The sequence below is a fragment of the Muscardinus avellanarius genome (genome assembly GCF_963383645.1).
Source record: "Muscardinus avellanarius genome assembly, chromosome: 4".
NCBI classification, from domain to species: domain Eukaryota; kingdom Metazoa; phylum Chordata; class Mammalia; order Rodentia; family Gliridae; genus Muscardinus; species Muscardinus avellanarius.
In genome coordinates this window covers 155,145,227-155,171,410 of record NC_137789.1, presented here as the reverse complement: position 1 = coordinate 155,171,410, position 26,184 = coordinate 155,145,227, and the positions used below count along the sequence as shown (strand labels likewise).

At 46.3% G+C, this 26,184-nt stretch overlaps 1 protein-coding gene across 2 annotated transcripts; it reads left to right on the top strand.

The window, feature by feature from the left end:
• Positions 1–10,178: 10,178 nt before the first annotated feature.
• Positions 10,179–24,803, top strand: OAT (ornithine aminotransferase; the record flags this gene model as incomplete). Of its 2 annotated transcripts, XM_080694975.1 has the most annotated exons (9): positions 10,179–10,402; positions 14,793–15,017; positions 15,111–15,206; positions 17,951–18,078; positions 19,514–19,636; positions 20,248–20,376; positions 21,164–21,277; positions 22,743–22,887; positions 24,643–24,803. In XM_080694975.1, the coding sequence occupies exons 1-9, from the start codon at positions 10,204–10,206 to the stop codon at positions 24,801–24,803; spliced, it is 1,320 nt and encodes a 439-aa protein (XP_080551101.1). In that variant the 5' UTR covers positions 10,179–10,203. The 2 variants fall into 2 exon arrangements, with proteins under 2 accessions (XP_080551101.1, XP_080551102.1); XM_080694976.1 differs by lacking the exons at positions 14,793–15,017; positions 15,111–15,206.
• Between the last annotated feature and the right edge of the window lie 1,381 nt (positions 24,804–26,184).

Below are 26,184 nucleotides of genomic sequence, written 5' to 3'. Positions count from 1 at the left end.
TCTCACTGAGTTGCAAAGGGTCTCATTAAGTAGCTGAGGCTGTCTATGAACTGTGATCCTCTTGTCTCCGCCTCCCAAATGCTGGGATTACAAGTGTGTACCACCATGCCCAGCAAAAAATCTAATTTTAAGTGTTTACACGTTCTTATGTATATGGTAATGCTGAATCATTCTCATATTATTGAAGGTCTTTTATATGTAAGTGTTTTCTTCACATTCTTGAGTATTTCTTTTTTTTATTAATTTATTTTTTAAATTGGTGCATTGTAGTCATATATCAATCACATTGGAGTACAAGACTTGAGAGGATATACAAGCACACATCATCCAATTAGCCCTCCTCCAGCCCCCATCCCATTCCCTCCCCCTCCCTCCATCCCACACCTCTTTGGTGATTTACTTTGATACATTTGTTTATGTACCTCCTGCGTTTTAAAGAGGCTCCGTCCTCCAGTATTACATACCCTCTGATTGGTCACATTAGTTGCTTCACTATAGGGCCCTTTCTATAGCTCAACCTCTTCCTGTTGCCCTTTTCCTCCTAGTTATTGCTGATTAAGGGAAGCGTCTGATTGATATTTTCTGCGATATTTCTCTGTGCATGCTGCGTTGCAAGTACCGACCCCACTCTTGATGGTCCCAGTAGTGGCCTGGCTACTCAGTGGACTGATCCAGACCTCGCTGGCTCAAGCAGCGGCCTTGCCTCATGGGAGGCCCCAGTTCTGGTCTCGCTGGCCCCTGCACCGGTCTAACCCCTAAGCTGGCTTTGGTCCCAGCCTTGGAGGCCGCAGGAGTGAACTTGCCTCACGCCAGGCTCAGATGCTGGCCATTGGCCCCTGCACTGGCCTAACCCCTTGGCAGGATTCCAGTCCCGGCCTCGGAGGCCCCAGTACCGGCCTAGCCTCACGGCAGGCTCCAATGCTGGCCTCGTTGGCCCCAGCACCGGCCTAACCCCTCGGCAGGTTCCATTCCCGGGTTAGGAGGCCCCAGCACTGGCCATGTCTCACGGCAGGCTCTGATGCTGTTCTCGCCTCACGGCAGGCTCCGATGCCGGCCTTGCTGGCCCCAGCACCGTTCTAGCCCTTCGGCAGGTTGTTATCCTGGCCTCGGAGGCCCCAGTACTGGCCTTGCCTCATGGCAGGCTCCGATGCCGGCCTCGCTGGCCCCACCACCGGCCTAACCCCTCGACAGGCTCTTATCCCAGCCTCGGAGGTCCCAGTACCAGCCTTGCCTCACAGCAGGCTCCGATGCCGGCCTCACTGGCCCCAGCACCAGCCTAACCCCTCAGCAGGCTCTTATCCTGGCCTCGGAGGCCCCAGTACCGGCCTTGCCTCAAGGCAGGCTTCAATCCCGGCCTCGGAGGCCTCAGCACCGGCCTTGCCTCACGGCAGGCTCCAATGCCGGCCTCGCTGGCCCCAACATCGGCCTCACCCCTCGGCAGGCTCCAATCCCAGCCTCAGAGGCCCCAGTACCGGCCTTGCCTCATGGCAGGCTCCGGTGCCAGCCTCGCTGGCCCCAGCAACGGCCTAACCCCTTGGCCGGCTCTGATACTGGCCTCGGAGGTCCCAGCACCGGCCACGCCTCACGGCAGGCTGCGATGCCAGCCTCACTGGCTCCAGCACCGGCCTAACCCCTCAGCAGGCTCTTATCCTGGGCTCGGAGGCCCCAGTATCAGCCTTGCCTCACGGCAGGCTCCTGTGCCGGCCTCACTGGCCCCAGCACCGGCCTAACCCCTCGGCAGGCTCTTATCCTGGCCTCGAGGCCTCAGTACTGGCCTTGCCTCAAGGCAGGCTCCGATGCCGGCCTTGCTGGCCCCAGCACTGGCCTAACCCCTCGGCAGGCTCTTATCCTGGCCTTGGAGGCCCCAGTATCGGCCTTGCCTCACAGCAGGCTCCGATGCCGGCCTTGCTGGCCCCAGCACTGGCCTAACCCCTCGGCAGACTCTTATCCTGGCCTCGGAGGCCCCAGCACCGGCCATGCCTCACGGCAGGCTCCAATGCCGGCCTCGCTGGCCCCAGCACCGGCCTAACCCCTCGGCAGGCTCTTATCCCGGCCTCGGATGCCCCAGTACCGGCCTTGCCTCAAGGCAGGCTGATGCCGGCCTCGGAGGCCCCAGCACCGGCCTTGCCTTACAGCAGGCTCCGATGCCGGCCTCGCTGGCCCCAGCACCGGCCTAACCCCTCAGCAGGCTCTTATCCTGGCCTCAGAGGTCCCAGTACAGGACTTGCCTCAAGGCAGGCTCCAATGCTGGCCTCGCTGGCCCCAACACCGGCCTAACCCCTCGGCAGGCTCCGATCCTGGCCTTGGAGGCCCCAGCACTGGTCATGCCTCATGGCAGGCTCCGATGCCGGCCTCGCTGGCCCCAGCACCGGCCTAACCCCTCGGCAGGCTCTTATCCTGGCCTTGGAGGCCCCAGTACCGGCCTTGCCTCAAGGCAGGCTCCAATCCCGGCCTCGGAGGCCCCAGCACCGTCCTTGCCTCATGGCAGGCTCCGATGCCGGCCTCGCTGGCCCCAGCACCGGCCTAACCCCTCGGCAGGCTCTTATCCCGGCCTCGGAGGCCCCAGTACTGGCCTTGCCTCACGGCAGGCTCCGATGCCGGCCACGCTGGCCCCAGCACCGACCTAACCCCTCGGCAGGCTCTTATCCCGGCCTCGGAGGCCCCAGCACTCCCTTGCCTCACGGCAGGCTCCGATGCCGGCCTCGCTGGCCCCAGCACCGGCCTAACCCTCGGCTGGCTCTTATCCCGGCCTCGGAGGCCCCAGTACCGGCCTTGCCTCATGGCAGGCTCTGATGCCGGCCTCGCTGGCCCCAGCACCGGCCTAACCTCTCAGCAGGCTCCGGTCCCGTCCTTGGAGGCCCCAGCACTGGCCTTGCCTCACGGCAGGCTCCGATGCCAGCCTCGCTGGCCCCAGCACCGGCCTAACCCCTCAGCAAGTTCCGGACCTGACCTCGGAGGCCCCAGCACAAGCCTTGCCTCATGGCAGGCTCCAATGCCGGCCTCGCTGGCCCCAGCATCGGTCTAACCCCTCTGCAGGTTCCAATCCCGGCCATGGAGGCCTCAGTAGTGGCCTTGCCTCACAGCAAGCTCCGATGTCGGCCACTGGCCCCGGCGCCCGCCTAACCCCTCAGCAGGTTCCGATCACTGTCTCTGTGGTTATTATTTCAAAGGTTCCAGGTGTAATGTATCAGATCTCTGCCTCCCCTGAGTATTGGCCACTGGCATTGCCACTGCCTCCACCGTTTCAAATCCTTCCCAGGCTCTTTTTTCCACTCTGAATGTTGTCCAGTGTTCCTAAGCATGCGTGATGGTAGCATTCGACATTTGGTGTAATTTCTCCAAAAAAATAAAGTTGGTAAGATCCGGTTTCTGCTTCTCCTGAATACAAGTCTCCACCACCATCGTGGTGAACTCTTTCAACACCGCATTTCTCCTTGGTCTCCGCTAAACTCTCTCCTTACATGTGATGTCTGAGATTCTTAACAATATAGAGAAATAGCAGTCCTCTTTCACGGCAAATTTTTCCATAAATTCCAGTGGATTTAGATAAGTTTTGTCTGCATCTCCAGTGTCCTGGCATCCATAACGGCTTTCTTACCTCCTCTCCGATATTTTTCTTTATCTTTTTCTGTTCTGGGCCCGGTTTCTCCAGGGGTCTGGCGTGCTACTCGCAGTTTGGCCGGGGCCCAGAGTCCTGCCACCCGGCCCCATCTGGCGTGCCCCGCGCGCGACCCCCGCCCAGAACCCAGCGTCTTACTGGGCCTGGTTTCTCCAGGGGTCTGGCGTGCTACACGCAATTCGGCCCAGGGCCCAGGGTCCCGCGACCCGGGCCCCATCTGGCGTGCCCCGCGTGCGACCCCCGCCCAGAACCCAGCGTCTTACTGGACCCGGTTTCTCCAGAGGTCTGGCGTGCTACGCGCCTCTTGAGTATTTCTTTACAGTTAAATCTTGGGAGTCAAATTATTGGTTTGAGTCCAAACACATCTAAGGCTTTTATTATGGCTATAACTTCTCAGAGTTGTTTAACTTTAGGATAGCAGTAAGTATTGCTGAGAGGATACATTGATGTATTTTATTCCTAATCTGATAGGCAAAGATTGTTTTAATTTTTTAGTAGGTGAAACAGTTAATTTATATTAAAGAAAGAATTATAAAATAGCATTTAGTCTTAGCAGTGGTATTTTGGGGGAAGTTCTGTTGGGTCCAGGTAGACATAGCAGCTACTTCTATCCATCACTTATTTGGTTATTAATACATAAGCTTTTGGGATAAAGCTCAGTGAAAGTTATGGACCTTCTGCTTGGGAAACTATACCTCATACATGGGAGGATGATGCAGGGGTTTGAGGACAGCTATAGCTTAGAGGTAGAATGCCTCTGGGTCAGTCCCCCGCACTACCACCCCCACAAACTAAAAGCACCTCTGCATACGATGCTGCGTTTTGTTTTAGGAGTTACTGGACTCTCTGAAGACCATCTCTGGATTTGGGGCTAAGCATCTGTATTCTGGTCTGAACCGTGGGAAGAGAGAATCGTTGGTGAGCCTTTGGCAAGCAGCAGTGTTGGGGTTTGCTTAATAATTGTAAATCCCTAAGCATGCTGGATTTACTGGGTAGTGCCAAGTTGAAAGGGAAGGAAGCCAAGCTCCAAGTACTGTGTTTGCTAATTTGGCAGCTCAGATCAAGAATGCTGTAAGATTATGCATGCATTGACTTGTCATTGATAGTGTTCTGTTGAAACTTGAGTTAATTGTGTTTTAAGAAATCAGAATGTATAGACATACTCAGTATGCCAAGTCTTCGGCAGCTCTCTCCTGACCTTGAATTTATACTAAAAACTTTCTCCCCAGACATGATTCTTAGGCATAGTCTTGAGTTTCCATCTTGTTCTTTAGTTTCTTCCACAGCACAGTCTTTCTTCATAGCTTGTCATGCCCTTGAACGGTAAGCTGGACATGGAGAGCTGGATCAAACACTGGTGGGGACTGGAGAGAATTGCAGGGCTCTAGAGTGTGCAAGATAAGCTGGGTGTGGAGGTGCACCTTGTAATCCTAGTACTTGGGAGGCTGAGACAGGAGGACTGCAGGTTGACGGCCAGCCTCAGCTACTTAGTGAGGCCCTCGGCAACTTAGTGAGACCCTGTGTCAAAATAAAGAATAAAAAAAATAGGGCTGGGTCTGTAGCTTGGAAGTAGATGCCCCTGGATTCAATACCCAGTACTCCTCCCCCAAATATGTAAGATTTGTGATTAGTGTGTGCCCAGAGATGCTCAGGATTTTGTTTTTTATTTTTTGCAGTGTTGGGATTGAACATGGGTCTTACACATGCTAGGTCAGTACTCTACCACTGGCTGTATCCCCAGCCCCTGCTCAGGTTGTGTTTATTTTTGACAGAGTCTTGCTATGTTACCCACACTAGCCTCACACTCACAATCCTCCTCCCTCAGCCTCCCAAGTAGCTGGAACAATAAGCATATGCCTTTATGTCCAGCTCTGCTCAAAAATTTTTTTTCTACTGGGCATTGAACTCAGGAGCATTCTACCTCCAAGTTACACCTACCCCATTCCTATTTTTTTTAAATTTCAAAGCAGGGTCTTATTAAGCTACTAAGGGCCTCACTAAGTTGCTGAGGGCCTTGCTAAGTTGCTTTGGCTGATCTCAAGCTCAGGACCCTCTTGTCTCAGCCTCCCAAGTACAGGTGTTAGAGGCATGTGCCATTGTGCCTGGCTTCTGGTCAGGTTTTAAATAGAAATTGATGCAACTAACTTAGCTGTAGTTTGATGTTCTCTAGGTCTCAATTTCCTTTCAAACACTTGCTTTCCTGGTACAACTTTTTTTTTTTTTTTTTTTTGTGGTACTGGGGTTCCTGGAAGCCCTTCTACCTCCAGGATACACTCCCACGGGCTCCACTCCCAGACCTGTTTTTTAACTTTTAACTTTTTAATGTGGAAACAGGGTCTCTTAAGCCAGCGAGATCCTCCTGTCTCCGCCTCCCAAGTGCGGGGATTATAAGCGTGCGCCACCATACCCGGCCAACTTTTTTTTTTTGAGTGGAAAGTTTTATAGAAAAAAAAAATGCTAGCAGAATGGATTGTTTCCTTGGGAATTGCCTGTTTTCATTTTCTTTTAATTTCTTTTCTTTTTTTTCTTTTGATACTGGGAAATTGAATCCAGAGGCATTCTACCTCTGAACTACACCTGCAGCCTGATTCTCTGTTTTTTATTTGGAAATAGGGTCTTGCTAGGTTGATGAGAGTCTCACCACTTAGGGAGGCTCTCCTCGAACCTGCGATCCTCCTGTCTCAGCCTCCCAAGTACTGGAATTACAGACGTGTGCCACCATACCTGGCTCATTTTTTATATTTGTATATAAAATATAATAATGTTTTTGTCTGGTCAACTTATTGTAAAAGATCCTTAAGGCTTTTACAAATTAAATTATAAAATGTTTTTCCCTAGTCTTTTGCCTTTCACCTTTATGTAAAATTTGACTGTAGACTTCCGGGAAGATGGCGACGGAGAAAAGCGGGGCTTACAAGCCCCACTAACAACCAGTCTCTATTACTACAAAATCAGCGCCTTTCATAGCCAAAAAACACCATCAGCAGAGAAACAAAAAATGTAGTTACAAGGGACAGAGAAAAAGAGGGCTGGAAAAACAAGACACAGAAAGAAACCAGATCGCAGTGCTGTGGCCGGAGCCTCGGCGTAGAGCGGTGGGCGCCATCTTTCCTTGCAGCACCAGGCCCCAAAGAGGAGGCGGACTCAGAACGGAGCTCAGAGCCACAGAGGAGATACGCCGGCCTCACGCCCGAGGATGCGGCAGCAGTGCCTCACTGCTGGCGGCAGCAGAGAGCTCACCGGATGGCACCAGACCAACGCACTCAACAGCCCACCAGGCTCCAGAGAGGAGCGGCGGACAGCGAGCCAAGGTGCGATGCTGCGGAACAGCTGGGCGAGATTCGACAGATTTTTCGGCGCAGGGAGCATCTAAAGCTCCCAGTGGCTGGGCTCAGCACACCCTGCAGGGACTCAGAGCGGAGCTCAAAACCAGAGAAGAAATACGCCAGCCTCACGGCCGAGGGTGTGGCAGCGGCGCCATATTGTCACTGGCGGTAGCAGCAGCAAATTCACCAAGTCCACTACAGCTCCATCGGCGCACTAAACAACAGTGAGTCAAATTGCGGCCCCTAGAGAAGAAATCCCAGTACTGTACTCCCAGGGACTTGACCCAGTGCAGGAGTGGCGGTGGCAGAGATATCGCACCATAGGAGAATGCCCAACCTGGCACCCCCCATGGTCTAAAGCAGCCTCGATTGACTCTCAGGGTATGAGACTCTGCGATACAACCCAGTAAAGGAGTAGTGGGGTCTGAGATACCACAGACTTGAGATCCAGAGCACCTTAAGTGAAGTCTTAGTGACCCAAGGGAAGAACCCAGAGAAGGCACAAACTCCCGAAATCATGGGAAAGAGGAATAACAATGGAGCAATGAATGCCCACAACCCCACAACATCAGAACCCGATAAAACAGAAATTCAGAGATTTCTAGAAGATCAAATTAGGAAAATAACTGTAGAAATAATAGAGGTGTTTCAAATAGAATTCAGAGAGAGCCAAAAAGAGATAAAGGATGCAATTAATGAAGTAAAGTCCTCAATTCAAAGTACAAACAACTAATTAGACCACATGGAGAATAGTCTCGCTCTTAGAAGATGATCACTCCAAAAATGAACGCATACTTTCTAAATTAGAAAAAAAAATCCGACAGCAGGAATCTGACATTGAAGAAATATGGGCCCATTTTAAGAGAGCTAACCTAAGAATAATTGGAATAGAGGAAGGAAAAGAAAGTGAAACCAAAGGGATCAACAATCTCTTCAAGGAAGTAATAGCAGAAAATTTTCCAAACATAGAGCAAGAGGTTGATACAAAGGTCCAGGAAACCTATAGAACCCCCTTTAGACAGGATCGGAGAAGAGGATCCCCACGCCACATAATTGTCAAAATGACCAATGTGGAAGCCAAGCAGAGAATCTTAAAGGCAACAAAAACAAATGGCCAACTGACATTCAGAGGCAAACCAATTAGAATCACTCCAGACTTCCCAAACCAAGTCATGAAAGCCAGAAGGGCTTGGAGTAACATATTCCAAACTCTGAAAGAAAACAACTTCCAGCCAAAAATTTCCTACCCAGCAAAACTTTCTATCAAATTAGATGGGGAAATAAGAAGCTTCCATGACAAACAGAAACTGAAGGAATTTATGTCTTCAAAACCAGCATTAGAGAAAATACTCAAAGAGATTAACTACAAAGAAGAAATAGGTAACACACACCAGAACCAGAGAAACAAGATTTTCCATCCAACAGACAACTAAGATTGGTTATCTGTGGAGATTCATTATTTATGTTAGTCTTTTACCTATCTCTAAATTGTATTATTTGCTTTTATTGTTGCTAATTTTTAGGATTTCTAGTTGGAACATTAATATACCTTCAGATATAGCATTTGGAAATATTTTATCCCATTCTATCAGTAACTTTTAACTCTGTTTACATTGTCTTTGGATATACAATATTTTTTTAATTTTTAGGGAGTTTGTTTACCCTTCTGTTGCCTGTGCCATTGAAATCATATCCAAGAAATCACTGCCAATTTCAATGTTGTGAGGTTTAATGACCCAGATTTTCTTCTAAAAGTTTATAGTCTTAAGATTTATATTAGGTCTTTTATCTATTTTGAGTTAATATTTGTATATGGTGTTAGGTAAGGCTCCAATTTCATTCTTTTTCATGTAATTATTATTTTTCAACAATATTTAGTTAAAAGATTATTATTTCCTCCACCAAATGTTCGTGGAAACCTTGTCAAAAAAACCTTGACAATATATGGAAGAATTTTATCTCTAGGCTTTTATTTAACTCCAATGGTTTATATATCTGCCTCTATGACAGTACTACACTGTTTCAATTATTGTAGCTTTATATGGTTTGAAATCAGAAAATAGACATCTTCTAGCTTTGTTCTTTTTTGAGATTTTTTTTTGGGTATCTAGAGTCCATATTCCACACTAGAATAGATTTTTTTCTGAAAAATAAATAAATAAATGTATGATAGTTTCACCAAAAAAAAAAAAAAAAAAAGAAAAAAATATTCTCTGGTAAGAAAAAAAGCAAAGAGAAATATTGAAATGTTACCTTTAAGTCATCAAAAGCTTGGTATCAGACAAATGAAACTGTTATGTGAGATTATCATTGTTAATTTTGGATAAATTGCTGTAATACTAGATGTCAACCACTAAGCCAAGCATGGGAAGGAGGGATGGGGAGGGAACGGGGTGGGGATCAGGTAGGGACTAATTGGGCGATGTGTGCATGTATGTTTACAAAAATATTTTTTTTATCCCATTATGATGTATGAATACAGTGCACCAATTTAAAAAAAAATTGTCCTACAGAAGTTTTAGATATTTGTGACTAAGTGATGGACTTTTGTAACAAAGTTCTTATCATAGTATTAAGTTTATCCCAGCTCTCCAAAGTTATGTTTTCCTTTTCACATCTATTCTTTTTTCCTTTAGGTTGATGCTTGTTATCTTTGTAGAAACCAAATTCCTGAATTGCTTCACTCCCCACAAAGAAGGGTAGAGTCAAAATGCAAGGTAGAAGACAGCAAGGGGTGGTGGCAGGCCTGTAGTCTTGGCTGAAGTGGGAGGATTCCTGGCCTGTAATACCAGCCTCCAAAAAAAAAAGACCTAGCTGGGCCTGGTGTTGCATTCTTGTAATCCCAGCATTTGGGAGGCTGAAAAAGGAGGATCATGGGTTGAAGACAGTTTCCGGTAGTTAGCAAGGCCCTTTGCAACTTAGTGAGACCCTGTTTCAAAATAAGAGTAAAAAATAGGGCTGGGGCTGTAGCTCAAAGGTAGAATGCCCCTGCGTTCCATCCCCAGTACCGCAAAAAAAAAAAAAAAAAAAACAAACAAAAAAAAAAAAACTTCTCAGTCCTGCCTCCTGCCCACATCTCCTGTCCTGCATCCTTCTTGGGTTGGTCTCTGCCTGCCCGGTGCCGGGCACCTTGGCAGTATCGCTGACCGTGGTAGGCACTCTGCAAATACTTGGTGAACAGATATACATTGACCCTTGAAAAGTTCTGACTTAGGCTTCTCTTTGGACAGGTCTGTGGATTTCCTACTTGAAGACACAATGTTTTCCAAGCTAGCACGTTTGCAGGCCGTTGCTACGCTTCGCCGTGGAGTGCATTCCTCCCTGGCTTTTGCCACGTCCGTTGCAACTAAAAAGACAGTCCAAGGCCCTCCGTCCTCCGATTACATTTTTGAACGGGAATTAAAATATGGTGCACACAATTACCACCCTTTACCTGTGGCCCTGGAGAAAGGAAAAGGTATGTTTTGAGTTAATCCACTTTCCTTGAAACTTTATAAAAATGAATTGATTTCATGTTTTCTTGCCATTTCCCCAGCTGCACTGAAAGCCTGTGTTGCAGATAGGGCTCAGTCAGCCTTTGCTAAGGGCCTAGCGTTGCTTGGCAGGTACTGTGGGTCCATGCGGATGGTCAGCTAGCCTCCACCGTGCTGGCCCTCACCCAGAGAGAATGCAGGAGAAATATGGAGAGTGCTTTAATGCTGCTGTCGTTTTTTTCTTTTAGCTTTTATTTTGGCATAATTTTATTTATTTTTTTGTGTTACTGGGACTTGACCCCAGGGTCATTCTACCTCTGAGCTATATCCATAACCCTTTTTTAAAATTTTGAAATAGAGTCTCACTAAGTTGCAGAGGGCCTCACTAAGTTACTGAGGCTGGTCTTGGACCTGCGATCCTCCTGTCTCAGCCTCCCAAGTACTGGGATTACAAGTGTGTACCACCATGTCTTTCCTGGGATAATTTTAGACATAGAGGACAACAGTAATACCAAAAATTTCCCTTAACTCTTCACCAAGATTTCCTGTTTTGACATTTTAACATTTATTTTGTAATGTTCTTTCTCTTCTCTCCACACTTACATACTGTATATTTTTTCTAAGCTGTTAAAAAAGAAGTTGCAGACATGGTACCTCTTCATCCCTAAGTACTTAGTGTGCCTTTCCTAAAACACAGGATTTTATAAGCATGTGTAATTATCAAAACCAGGAAATGAGCGCCAATGGAGCGCTGTTATTAGTGTATGCACTGATCGAGATTTCATTCGTTGCCCTTTATAGCAAAAGAAAACTCCAGATCATGGGCACATCCCATTGTCAGATGTAGTTGTCTTTGTGTGTGTGTGTGTGTGTGTGTGTGTGTGTGTGTGTGTGTGTGGTATTGGGTATTGAACCCAGGAGCATTCTACCTCCTAGCTATACCCCTAGTCCTATTTCATTTTTATTTTGAAACAGGGTCTCCCTAGGTTGATGAGAGTCTCACTTCTTGCTGAGGCTGTCCTTGAACCTGCGATCTTCCTGGGTCAGCTTCCCAAGTACTGGGATTACAAGCTTGCACCACCGCGCCCACCTCCAGTCTCTATTTAGTTCTTGACCTTGATACCTTTGAAGTATCCTGGCCAGTACTTTTGTAATGCGCTTCAGTTTGGGCTGGTGCCTGCCGTGGTCACTGCCATGGTCACTGGAGTTAGGCCCTTGTGTACTGTTGTGTCCAGTGGCGTGCCCTGTTCAGCGGCACAGCAGGAGGTATGGCCATTTGTCCATTGCTGCCGGTGTGAACTTCCGTCAGTTGCTAAGATGGCTGCCAGGCTTCTCCACTGCAAAGTTACATTTTAATTTTGTATTGAAACTCTGAAAATGCCCTGTAACTCATGGAACTATTACTCATAATTTTAGCATCTGTGATTATTGCTCAGTAAATGATTACAGTTAGAGTTGCCAAATGGTGATTTAATCTGCATTTTGAGATAACAGCTTTAACAAATTAAACCAAAGTTTATTACTTGGCTTTGTGCCAGAAGATGACCATATAAACACATTATTAAACAGTTTTGTTATTGCCTGTATCATTTGGGACTAGTCCTATAATGCAGGCATCTTTTAAACAAATGAAGTCCTAGATTTATATGTTACATATTTGGAAATAAATATGTGTGTGTGGTAAGAGCTACACCTCAGCCCTTTTTAGTTTTGAAATAAGGTCTCGCTGGATTGCTGAAACCCTCTTTGAGTTACTGAGGCTGTCCTCGAACTTGCAATCCTCCTGTCTCAGCCTCCTAATACTGGGATTACAGGCATATGCCACCTTGCCTGGCTATCATTGTTTTATGAAAATATTCTTTACCTGCATTAGCAGGGAGTGTAGGTAAAGCCCTTGCTCTCTGTGTGCCAGCCCAGGCTCAGGGCTGAGTGAGCCTCCACTTCCGTGGCTTTGCACAAGAGCACCTGCAACTCTTAGAAGATAAGGTATGAAAGCAAGTAGTGCAGTGTGGTACATGGTAAAAGGCAGGTGTCAGCAATCCCCCAGTGCATCTTAATATCTGTATTAAATACTTAAAAATGCTATAAAATACATGTAGCACAATTTACTATTTTATGTAGCATTTAGTTTTGTGATATTAAATCAGTACACCCATGCGTCTTGCAGCCACCATCTTTGTCTAGTTCCAGAACTTTTTCATTACTCAAAAGGAAACTCAAGCCAGGCATGGTGGCGCACACTTATAATCCCAGAATTTGGGAGGCTGAGACAGGAGGATCTGGTTCAAGGACAGCCTCAGCTACTTAGTGAGGCCCTTTGAAACTCAGTGAGACCCTGTTTCAAAATGAAGACTAAAAAATATGGCTGGGGGTGCAGCTCAGAGGTACAATGCCCCTGGATTCCACCCCCAGTACCAAAAAAAAAAAAAAGGAAACCCGATACCCAGAAGCGTTCGCTCCTATTTCTGCTTCCCGCAGCTGATGGCGATACTAGGCTCTTTTCTGTCTCTAGGTTTGCCCATTGTGTGTACTTTGTGTAATGCAATCTATACTCTGTGGCCATTTGTGTCTGGCTTCTTTCACTTAGCCCACTGTTTGCAAGTTTGATTTCTTCTCGTGTGTAGCATGTTTTATTTGTGGTGCTGGGGATGGAACCCACTGAGCTATACCCCCAGCCTGATTTTTTATTCTTTATTTTGAAACAGGGTCTCACTAAGTTGCAAAGGGCCTCACTAAGTAGCTGAGGCTGGCCATGAACCTGGATCCTCTTGGCTCAGCCTCCCAAGCACTGGGATTACAAGTGTGCACCACCACACTCGGCTTGTGTAGCATATTTTAGAATTTCATTTTTTTTTTTTTTTTTTTTTTTACTGTACTAGAAATGGAACCCAGGGGCATTCTACCTTTGAGCCACACTCCAAGCCCTATAGTTTTATTCTTTATTTTAAAACAGGGTCTTGTTGAGTTGCAAAGGGCTTCACTAAGTAGCGAAGGCTGTCTGCGAACCACAATCCTCTTGTCTAAGCCTCCTAAATGCTGGGATTACCAGCGTGCACCACCACACTCAGCTCAGAATTTTGTTTTTTTTTTTTAACGGCTGGCTGGTAATTGATTGTGCAGGCAGACTACATTTTGTTTACTATTCATCACCCACAAGTTGGTGACTTGTGGGTTGTTTCTACATTTAGGCTATGTAAGTATGGCTGCTATGAATACCGTGCAGGCTTTTGTTTTAACACTTGTCTTCCAGTTCTTCCAGGTATGCTAGGAGTCAAATTGCTGGGTTGTATGATAATTGTATATTTAGCTTGTTGAGGAGCTGCCAAACTTTTCCATAGAGGCTGCGCCATTTCATATTCTACTAGTAGTATATGATACTTCCAAATTCTCACGTCTTTGACCAAACCTGATTCTCTTTTTAAAAATCATAAATGTTCTAGTGAGTATGAAATGGTTTTGAATCGCATTTCCCTAATGGCTAGTGATGCTGAATATCTTTTTATGTGTTTGTTAGCCATTTGGAGAAATAACCAAGTTTTTTGCCTGGTGTGTGTGTGTGTGTGTGTGTGTGTGTGTGTGTGTGTGTGTTACTGGGGATTGAAAGGAGAGGCTTTCTACCTCCAAGCTATACCCCCAGCCCTATTTTATTTTTATTTTGAAATGGGGTCTTGCTAGGGTGCAGAGGGCCTCACTACGTTGCTGAGACTGGCTTCAAACCTGTGATCCTCTCGTCTCAGCCTCCTGAGTACTGGGATTACAATGTGCACCACCATGCTTGACTGCCTACTTCTAATGAGTTTTTGTTGTTGAATTACAAGAGTTCTGGATACTGAATCATTGTCAGGCACATGATTTGCAAAAATCCTTGTTCTGTGGGTTGTTATAGTGTGCTTTTCATGATTTTTCTGTTATGTGTAATTTCTCTGTTTTTATATCCTAATTTGGGCTCCTAAATATTAAAGTTGGGTAAAGATATCACTCCACAGATATCACTTCAGCCTTGTCATGCTTTTTTTTTCTTCCTTTTTTTCTTCTTGTTGGTACCAGGGATTGAACCCAGGGGCATTTTACCTCTGAGTTACTCCCATAGAACTATTTGTTTTTTATTTAAAATCAAGCTCTCATTAGGTTGTTGAAAGTCGTGCTCACTTGTAGAGCCTGGTCTCGAACCCGTGATTCTCCCATCTCATGCTCCCAAGTACTAGGGTTATAGGCTTGTGCCACCACGCCCTGCTCTTTTCATGCTGTTCTTAAGTATATATTTTTTGAAGCTGGTCAGATAAATATACCTTTGGTAATTTCTTGTAAATCAAAGCTTGGACTTTATTTCATGTAGTCATTTTCTAAAATTGTTTCCTTCCCTGTACACTTTAGGTATTTATGTATGGGATGTAGAAGGCAGAAAATATTTTGACTTCCTGAGTGCTTACAGCGCCGTTAACCAGGGGCATTGTCACCCAAAGATTGTGGATGCCCTGAAGAGCCAGGCGGACAAGCTGACCCTCACGTCGCGGGCTTTCTATAACAATGTGCTTGGTGAATATGAGGAGTACGTCACTAAGCTTTTCAACTATCAGAAAGTTCTTCCGATGAACACAGGTAGAACATTTCCTTTTTTTAAAAAAAATACCAAGGAAAGAATCTTATTTTCTGGTAGTTTAAAGCATTACTTACATCTGAGCATCCCCCTAGGAGTGGAGGCTGGAGAGACTGCCTGCAAACTCGCTCGGCGATGGGGCTACACGGTGAAGGGCATTCAGAAGTACAAGGCCAAGATTGTGTTTGCAGGTATGTGAAGCTCATTTCCTCCTGCATCGTCTGTGTCAGTTTACTGATGAAATATTTCTAATGTGTTTGGTGGTACATGACATGTTATTTCATAAAAATTGATGAGAGGTTTTCTCTTCTTGGCTAATTTTCTAAGTTATTTCTTCATCCATGACATTTTTCCTCCTTCACTTCCTGTCCCTCCCTCCTTGAGATGAGTGATTGCATGACTTAATTTCTTATCTGAGTACCAGATTTTTCCCATAGTAGTTTTCTGGTTAACTAGATGTCTGTGGCAGAAGGTTTTGTCATGTATTGGAATGGGGGCAGATTAGAGGGGAGCATCCTACGTATGATGCCATATTTGATTCTTAATATTGGACATACTATTGTGCCTTATTCTTCTAGAAGACATTGGAAAAACAGGCGTGGGGTTGACTCTATTATATTTCTGGGAATGGTGTAGAGGAATAACTTGAATTCTGATCAGAAAGACTAACGGTTAATCGGGATGATATAATCTGACTTCAGGAATCTTTATATGATTTTCAAATGATAGATACTGACATTGTTTTGTTACTGGAGATGGAATCCAGAGGCATTCTACCTCCAAGCTATACCCACAGCCCAATTTTATTTCTTGTTTGGAAACAGGGTCTCACTAGGTTGCTGAGACTTGCTAAGTTGCTGAGGCTGGCTTTGAACCTGTGATCCTCCTGTCTTAACCTCCCAAGTATTGGGATTACAAGCATGTGCCACCACACCTAGCTAGATTCTGACTTTTAAACTCTGTTTTTAATTTTAAAAAAGTATGTACTGCTGGGCATGGTGGTGCATGCTTGTAATCCCAGTACTTGAGAGACTGAGACAGGAGGATCATAGGTTCGAGGCCAGCCTCAGCAACTTTATGAGACACATTCAAAATTAAAAAAATTAAAAGGGCTGGAGGTGTAGCTTAGCAACTTAGCAAGACTCTAAGCAACTTAGTGAGAACCTGTTTCAAAACAAAAAATAGGGCCGGCGTGGTGACATACGCTTGTAATCCCAGCATTCAGGAGTCAGAGACTGGAGGATTGCGGTTTGCAGACAGCCTCAGCTACTTAGGTCCTTCACAACTCAGTGAGACCCTGTTTTAAAAATAAAAAAGCCTAAAGTGTAGGGTTGGGGGTGTAGCTCGGAGGTAGAATGACTCTGAGTTCCGTCCCTGGTACTGAAAAAAAAAAAAAATAGAAAAGAATAGTACTGGGGGTGTATCTTGGAGGTAGAAGACCACTGGGTTCAATCTCTAAAACTGGAAAAAAAAGAGATATATATTGATTTGTCACTATATGTAGTCAAAACTTTTCTTGTGATCATTAAAATAAGTATTTTGCCTTGTGAACATTTGCAGTTAATATAAACTTCATAATATACTCGAAGCCAGAGTTTACTTGATGGCCGGAGGCAGTAGAGATTTGGGGTGACAGATTAGTATTTCCAAAGAAGAACTCTTTATACAACTCCAAAACTTGCCATTTCAAAATCTCGTGCCATAGTTGTAGGACAACATAACTGTCTCTTGCAAACAAAAATGGTGTTTCTGGTGATTTTCATTCTACAGACTGTGTCCAGTCTCTTTCATATTAGCAAAGGGTGCAAAGATGTTTTCACTCGAGTATTGAAAGCAGCTAGTGAGTCGGGTGGAGGCAGCGGAAGACTGTCCCCATCTGTAAGTCCCTCCTGCCCGCAGGGTGAGCCGCAGAGGACCGGGCAGCTGAGGCGAGGCGGGGCAGGAGGTGCGCGGCCTCAGTGCCTTTCCCTTCAGCCAGCCCGGTCCGCATCAGTGCACTGTGTGGATGTGTACGGACGGGGTTCCTCTTGGGTGAGAAATGCCCGTGGAGGAGAGGAGTATGGGTAGTGCTAAGATGCGGAGAAGCTAGAATCCAGTGAGCTGGTACCGAGGCCATCAGTCACCGCTGGCAGAGGTGGTGGGGATGCAGGTGAACCCAGCCTCTCCATGATCTACATTGTTTCTTTCCTTCTCGAATTTAACCCCATGCAAAATTACCTTGGTCATTTGCTTTGCTGGTTTGCGTTTCGGTGTTTGTCCCCTACTAGAAAGGCAGCTCGCTGTGGGCAGGGCTTGCCAGTGCGATCACCAGTGTCCTCTGCTCGTAGGATAGAGCCTGGAATCTCCTAGGCCCCAGTCACATTTACTAATGGGTAAAACATGGTCCTGAAGAGTGGCAGCTGTCTGCGAGTCGGCATGATAAAGGATTGTGGACTCAAGGGAGGCAAAGGGAAAGAGTTTCTCTAAATGAAATGGCAAATGCATTCTGCAGAGCAGTTAGCCTGTCGCACTGGGTTTTTAAAATGAAACTGCTAATTCTCTATGGAAGATATAATCTTTTTCCTATCATCCTCCCAAATGCACCTTCTGCAGAAAACGCGCACTGAAGGCCTCAGTTGGTAGGGCTGGGTACTGGGGTTGGGGCGAGTCTGAGTAAAGGAAGGCTCTGCCCTAAGAGGCTGTGTGTGACCGTGTGGAGCTCAGTAGAGAAGTGCCTGAACAGCAGTGGCCAGGCCCGCGCTGCTGTCCCCCTGTCAGATGATCCCTGGTGTTTAACATCAGGTCATGTCTTAATAATTGAAAGCTCGTTGGAGACTCTCTAAAGCAAACACTTGCTTTATTACTTAGTCAGACTTCCCAAAGTGTTCTGTGGGGATCATGCTCATTAAAGTTGTGGGTTTCTTGGGAATAATCCTGGCTTGTTTCTCCTTTTCAGCTGGAAACTTCTGGGGCAGAACGATGTCCGCCATCTCCAGCTCCACAGACCCGACCAGTTACGACGGGTTTGGGCCCTTTATGCCAGGTTTTGAAATCATCCCATATAACGACCTGCCTGCACTTGAGGTACTCCAGTGGCGTGACGCTTAGCTCTTAGTTCATAGGTACTCCAGTGGCGTGGCGCTCAGCTCTTAGTTCATAGGTACTCCAGTGGCGTGGCGCTCAGCTCTTAGTTCATAGGTACTCCAGTGGCGTGGCGCTTAGCTCTTAGTTCATAGGTACTCCAGTGGTGTGGCGCTTAGCTCTTAGTTCATAGGTACTCCAGTGGCGTGGCGCTTAGCTCTTAGTTCATAGGTACTCCAGTGGCATGGCTCTTAGCTCTTAGTTCATAGGGCTTTTTTAGTTATTTCCTGTTGAATATGTGAATTAATGCTTTATGAGGTTGAAGGGTGTGCCTCCGTGGGAGAGTGTTTGTCTTGCATATGTGAGGCCCTGGGCTTCTTCTCCAGTACTGTAGAACAAAACAAAACAAAAAGTATGTGACTGATGAAAATTTGTCTTATGTAAGTTAGGCTGCAATTTTAGATTTATTCTCAGTAATGGTCATTTAGTTTCCAGCACAGAAAAACTCTAAGTTCTGTGAGCTAATCCTTAGGACCCAAACAACCAACCACTTGAGGTTTGTATTTTTTGTTGATAACCTTGTTATGACCTGCTTAATTACCAGATAAATTTCAGTTTTCACCTGGCATTTAAAAATTATAAAATACAGCTGGGTATGGTGGCGCACGCTTGTAATCCTAGCTCTTGGGAGGCTGAGACAGGAGGATCGCACAGGTTCAAAGCCAGACTCAGCTACTTAATATGAGGCTCTCAGAAACTTAGTGAGACCCTATTTCCAAATAAAGTATAAAATAGATCTGAGAGTATAGTCCAGAGGTAGAAAGCCTCTGGGTTCCACCCCAAGTACCCCCCCCCCCCACACACACAAAATAGGGTAACTTTTTTTCTTTCCATTTTTTGTTGTGCTGGGTGTAGCCTTGTGCATATTAAACAATACGCTCTGCTACTGTTGTAAAGGGACCTTAAATGGCTTTAACATGGTTTCATTTATAATACATTTATATATTTTAAAAAGTAGCCTCTACTCTCAGTACTTGGAGGCTGAGACAGGACAATTGCAAGTTTGAGTCCAGCCGCAGCAACTTAGTGAGACCCTCAACAACTTAGCAAGACTCTGTTTCAAAATAAAAAATAAAATTGGTCTAGGGGTGTAGCTAGGAGGTAGACTGCCCTTGGGTTCAATTCCCAGTGCATTAAAGAAAAGAAAAAAGAAACATGTAGGATAGTGTAATTTAAACTTAAAGTATGAGGAACTTCTGGAAATTGAAGGTCAGAGAGAAATGTTATATTTGTAAAGTAGAATATGTTAGTGCAAAAATCTTAATTTGGATGCTCAGTATTAACAGGAGGGGATGATGAGTATCTGATTTCAGATTTCCAAATGTGCTAGGTAGAAAGGGAGTTATTACATTAAAACCTACTCCTGTTCCTTTTGTAGCGTGCTCTTCAGGATCCACATGTGGCTGCGTTCATGGTAGAACCGATTCAAGGTGAAGCTGGCGTTGTTGTTCCGGATCCAGGCTACCTGGTGGGAGTGCGAGAGCTCTGCACCAGGCATCAGGTGGTCCACTTTGACTGTCTGAGAGGCCCCCCAGCCAGCTTTGGACACGGCCGAGATTAAATCCCTTTCCACTAGAGGGAGCCATAGCCAAGCCTTTAGGAACTTCGTAGGGTTTGGGAAGCTAACTGTGTGGCAAGCTGACCTGAGGGCCTCTGGCGAGCTCCCACCTCCCTCCTGCCCCTCCAAGCCCTGCGCAGCCTCCCTGTGCTCCCAAAGTTAGGGTCTCTTTCTCTTACTTTCAGCGCTCATGTTAGTGTGTTTTGTTTGCCATGGATAGTTCCTGTCACATAGAAAATATTTGATAAACATTTATGGGAGAATTGAGTTAACTTGATCCTAGGGTTATCTATATCCAGAGCAGTCCTGCAGACCCCGGCGTGTGTGTAGGCACTGCCTGTGTAGAGCAGTGCCGAGGGCCCCCGGGGAAGTCGTGGCCCAGTGCAGGAGGAGTTTCGTGGGATGTGCTTGAAATTGTGTGGGCAGTGAGAATTTCCACAGATGGGAGGGCATGTCAAGATTACACATTTGTGGGAAGGGGGATGTGAAATAATGATCTATTTGCCCTGTGCAGACAAAATGACAACTAGTGCTATTGTTTTGGCTCCCAATAGGTCCTGTTTATTGCTGATGAAATACAGACAGGATTGGCCAGGACTGGCAGGTGGCTGGCTGTCGACCATGAGAACGTCAGGCCTGACCTGGTGCTCCTCGGGAAGGCCCTTTCTGGTGGCTTATACCCGGTCAGTTGGATGTCGCCTCTTTCTTTCCATTGTCTGCTCTCCTAAAACACCTCTGAAACACTTGGACATGACTGGTTGTGACAGCGATGCCTTTCAGGGTTGGTTTTTCAAGCAAGCACGTTAGAGGCCATCGGGAATTTCTGCAGTTTTATTGTGTTTTTGGATTCTGGTCCTTGACCTGTTTAGTTAGTTTAGACTGGAGAATGGAGGATGTCGTAGACATCCTCCATTGGGTGGAAGCATTTTACCTCAAGGACGCTGCTGCAGGTGCCTATCCTGTTATCTGGTGTTAAAAAACAAGACATTACCAATTGTTTAAAACCACAACTGATGACAGAGAGATTGGAAATATTACTGTTTGCTGTAGTTCTTTGGGTGGGCTAACCAGAGCCCATGATAGTCCTGGATTAAAGGGCTTGGAGGGTAGGTGTTTCTGCTAAGTAGACTAAGCCGTCTTGCTGAAGAGAATCCTCAACTTTGTTTTCTAATCAGCCAGACAAAGCATTTTGCCTTGAAATTGGAAACTATTATAATTTATATCATTGCAGAAACAACTTCTCTTTTAGCTCCAAAATTGTATGGTTCTGCCCACTGAAGTGTGCCTACTGTGTGTGTGTGACGTGTCAGTGCATTATTTTTGTTATTACTGGTGGTCAGAATGGCAGCTATAAACTCTTGTCTTTTGAAGGTTTATATAAATTTTAAACCAGATTCACGTATTTCTCTTCCTGGTGTGCTAAGAGTGAGAATGTCCCTGAAAAATGACGTGAGGCTCTGCCGTCTGCAGGTGTCCGCGGTGCTGTGTGACGACGAGATAATGCTGACCATCAAGCCGGGGGAGCACGGGTCGACCTACGGCGGCAACCCGCTCGGCTGCCGAGTAGCCATCGCAGCCCTCGAGGTGACGACGGTGCAGCCCGACAGGAGCTGCTGCTCTCGGGACCGTGGAGTGGCTATTAATTTGGGCCATGGCGTACTAAGACATTTAATAAGATTGCCAAGTACTAGAGAAAATGAAATACAGAGGAAAGATTTTTAACAGGAAGGCATTCATGAAAAGTTACCTAACCTAGCTGGGCATGGTGGTGCCCGACTGTAATCCTAGTAAGTGGGAGGCGGAGACAGGAGGATCACAGGTTCAAGACCAGACGTAGCAATTAGCAAGACTTTCAGCAACCTACTGGGACTCTGTTTTAAAACAGACATTAAAAAAGGACAGGATGGGCTGGGCGTGGTGGTGCACGCTTGTAATCCCCATGCTAGGGAGGTGGAGACAGGAGGATCGCGCAGGTTCAAAGCCAGCCGCGCTGGCGTAAGAGACCTTGTGTCCAAATGAAAAAGTATAAAAAAATAGGTCTGGGAGTGAAGCCTGGAGGTAGAAGGGCTTCCAGGAACCCCAGTACCACCACCACCAAAAAAAAGGACAGGATATAGCTTGGAGGTAGAATGCCTCTAGGTTTCAATCCCCAGAACCAAAAAAAAAAAAAGGTTATGTATATTCTGTCCCTTGCCTCCTGACCTGGTTTCTCCGTGACTCCTGAGCTCACACTCACCTGGGGCTCAGGGCTCCCGGCCCTGACTGTCCCTGGCAGGATGCTCATGTGGCTCGCCCTCAGGCCTTTGGCTTAGCAAGCATGGCTTTTTTTTTTTTTTTTTTTTTTTTAATGTGGATTTTGAGGGCTAGAGGTCTAATTTAGTGGTAGAATTCGTGCTTAACACCCTAAGATTATGGATTCAATTCCCAGCAAAACACGCACACACACATAAATACACACATATGAATTTGAGTGCTTTAAATATAAGACAAAACTATATAATTTCTGAGGAGGAACTTTTTAGAGAAGAAAAGTAAATGATTGCAGTTTAAATGTGTTCATGTAATGACAGCATATCATAAGTTGCATTAAGAGTGGGCATGGTGGTGCATGCTTGTAATCCTAGTACTTGGGAGGCTGAGACCGAGGAGCATAGGTTTGAGGACAGCCTCAGCAAGTAGTGAGGCTCTTATCAACTTAGACCTTGTTTCAAAGTAAGAATAAAATAGGGTGGGTGGTGTAGCTCGGAGGTAGAATGTCTTTGAGTTCCATCACCAGAAACCGCTCCCCTCACACAAAAAGTTTTATTAAACAAATCCTAATTTTGCCATGAAACCAGATTGACAATAGATTTATGACTGAAGCAAGTCTCCGAGGTGGTGTCTGTTTAATTAAAAGAGATTCAAGTAACAGAGACCCTGAGAATCAAGTGAGAGCCCTGTTCCTCTGGCCTTGATTGGGCCGCATGTGTCCTTTGCTCGCAGCTCATGGGCCTCCAAGGAGCCACCCGAAGAGCCTTCTTAACATGATGCACTTTTTCTTTACACACAGGTTTTGGAAGAAGAAAACCTTGCTGCAAATGCAGACAAAATGGGCGCGATCTTGAGAAGTGAACTCATGAAGCTGCCTTCTGATATTGTAACTGCTGTAAGAGGAAAAGGGCTATTAAACGCTATTGTAATCAGAGAAACCAAAGGTATGGAGACGGCACATTTTACCTGAGGCTCTTCTTTTAAAGGAAGAACTAGTTCCTTTGATACTTGATTTGGGTGTGTTGGGAGGGTCCTCTCTGAATTGTTGACTGGCCTTTGACTAAATCTTTTATTTATTTACTTATTTATTTTTTATGGTACTGAGGATGGAACCCAGGGGCTTTTCTACCTCCAGGCTACACCCCCAGTCCTATTTTATATTATATTTGGAAACAGGGTCTCACTGAGTTGCTGAGAGCCTCACTAAGTAGCTGAGGCTGGCTTCGAACCTGTGCGATCCTCCTGTCTCAGCCTCCAAAGCGCGGGGATTACAAGCATGCGCCACCATGCCCGGCTGACTTAAGTCTTTTGGAGCAACACCCCAAACCCAGCAAACAGCACACACTCGTGTTTAACTCACAGCACACACTCGTGTTTAACTCACAGCACACACTCCTGTTTAACTCACAGCACACACTCCTGTTTAACTCACAGCACACACTCCTGTTTAACTAATGAGACATGTTTTGTTCCTCTGAGACATTAGTTTTTCTGCAGCACTTGGTGGTTATTTTCTGTGGGTCGGAACAGAACTGTCCTCAAGAGCTTCCTTGTTGCTGTCTTCCTCCCTTCCCTGAATCCTCTGCACAGCAGCAGAGGTTGTGGGAGCAGTAGGAATAATAGTATTGGCAGTGATAATGTCGATAATAAAATAATGCTGGCATCGCTTGACGGAGGACTTGATGTGTCAGTGCATCGGCTGTAACCCTCAGGGGCTTTTTGCTGGATTTTCTTGTGAAACCACTTCCTTGCGAGGCTGTGATTTCTGCCTTGGCTGCACTTTAGAGTCACCTGGGAGCTTTCGAAGGAATCGGAGCCTGGCTCACGGGGCTCTGATTGCAGGGCGGGGGGCGGGCACGGCAGGGCACACTCTCCCATGATCCCCCTGTGCAGCCAGGGGACGCGCTGCTGGGATGACCTGGGAGATGTTGTGGTCTTGTCCGTAAGTCCAGGGAGCACATCCGCTTCAGGAGTGTGTGCTGTTTGCTGGGTTTCGGGTGTTGCTCATTCTGTGTCAGTTAATTTGTCACACCCAGGTTCTTTTGCACTTGTTTGTTATATAGTTATAGGCTGAATAAGCATTTCTAACCTAAAATGCAAAATGCTCCAAAATCTGGAAGTTTGGGGCACCAGCATGATGCTAGAGGTGGGAAATTTCACACTTGATCTTGTGTGACAGGTCAAGTCAAATGCAGGTGCACTAAAATAGTGCATCAAATCCCCTTAAGGCTATGGCGGGGAGGGGTAGGTAGGAAAGTGAATTTAATGTTTACCCATGAAGCCCATCTCAAGACATCTCATTCGTAGGTACATATACATAAACATTTGTATATGCAGATAACACAGCAGCCTTCATACATGTGTTTTTGCTTGGTCTTTCATTCATGAGCCATCAGCAAAAACCAGGACACATGTCTAAACTTGTCATTCAAACCTAGTTAGACGCTTGCCAAGAAGTCAAGAGTAGTTTCCTTTTTAAGACTTGAGAGCAGGGCTGGCATTTAACGCGTGTGAGCGCGCTTTCCCAGCGTGTGCAAGGCCCTGGGCTCCATCCCAGCACACACAGCCAGTGTAGCAGTGTCTCAGAGCTTCCTTTCTGGAGCAGGTCGTGGGGACTGGGTCAGGCTGCGCTTGCCATGATATGGTGAGGAGGTGTTTGAACCCGAGTCCTTGGTGAGCCTCTGTGTGGCCTCTTCTAGATTACGACGCTTGGAAGGTGTGCCTGCGGCTCCGGGACAATGGGCTTCTGGCCAAGCCCACCCATGGCGACATCATCAGGTTCGCGCCCCCGCTGGTGATCAAGGAGGACGAGATCCAGGAGTCGGTGGAGATCATCAACAAGACCATCCTGTCCTTCTGAGGTGGGCTGCTCGTGGCCCTGGTGGCGGCTGGCGCAGCTCTGAAAGCTGCCCTAATGCCAGCACATTCCACTCCCGTGTGTCTTCACAGACTTTTTTTTTTTACTGTATATGTTTTTGGTTGATACATAATAGCAGGACCTTTCTGAACCTGCAGTTGGCTGTGTAGCTGTGACTCAGAGAATGAGTGGCGTCTGTTTGGCTAAGTGTTTTTTTTGGCCATGTCTGTACTTTCTAAGGTGAAGGCGTCTATCTATATAGACAGCCTTCTAATCAAGTCTTTTGGTCTAATTTGTATACGTTTTTATAATTTCCTTACTGGTATAAATTTTTGTATTTGAAGAAGTTATCTCTGAGATATTCCACAGAAGACTTGCTTGACCTTATCGAGTTAAATCAGTGCGATCATTGGGTGTTGGGATGATTGATGGTAAGCACACGTGAAATGCTGGATTCGAGTAAACTTCCTACTGGCCAACATCAGAATGTATTCTACAGATGTCATTGTTTCTGATTACGAATTCATTCCTAAATTCTGTTTTAAGTGATAGATTATAATTTGCAAAAAAGTTTTATATTCAGTATTTCTTTAAATTTAAAATAAAGCTTTTATTTAAAGTGCCTCTTGTGCTGTTGCTACAGTCTTACCAGGTTCTTAACATCTTTAAGCTGTTGAGTGCCTCCTCTGGGCCGAGGTGGAGGTGGTGTACTTGCTGCCTACGTTCCTGGAGCATTAGGACGACTGAAAGAGATGTAGGGAAAGCCCTTGGCAGACTACCTGGCACAGAGCTATAGATTATAAATAAGTTGCTACCTTCTTCCCAACACACAACTGGAACTGGGAAGGCTGAGGAGACTTCCAAGCAAGGAATCTCTTAATGAGGGCGACTTCTAGATAAGGTAGAGACAGGGTAGAGCTGATAGGCCTGGAGGTACCGTGAAGGAGGAGTGGTCCAGAGTAGAGAGGATCTACAGAGCGGGGTGCCCAGATACACAGGGCCGGTGTGTCCTGGGAAGGGGAAGACGCACTTTTACCACCTCGCTACCCCCCATCCATTGATGACCTGTTCTTTTAATTCTGACTTTCCAGGACACCTCATTTAATCATTGCACACCTGAAAGGGAGGTGGGGCAGAACACTGATGTACCCAGATTGATACACGTGGAACGGAGGGTGGGGCCCTGCGGGGTGGCGCTCCCCGTGGGGACACTTGTAGGTTTAGACGTGCACTTCTCGGCTGCACAGCAGAGTCACCTGGCTTGCTTGCCTGCAAAACATCAGTGTCAAAATGATTACAACAGGATCTCCGGAAGTGGGGCTGCGGCTCCCGGAAACGGGCGGCTCCTCAGGGCTCTGCAACGTGCCGTCTGTGTACTGAGCGA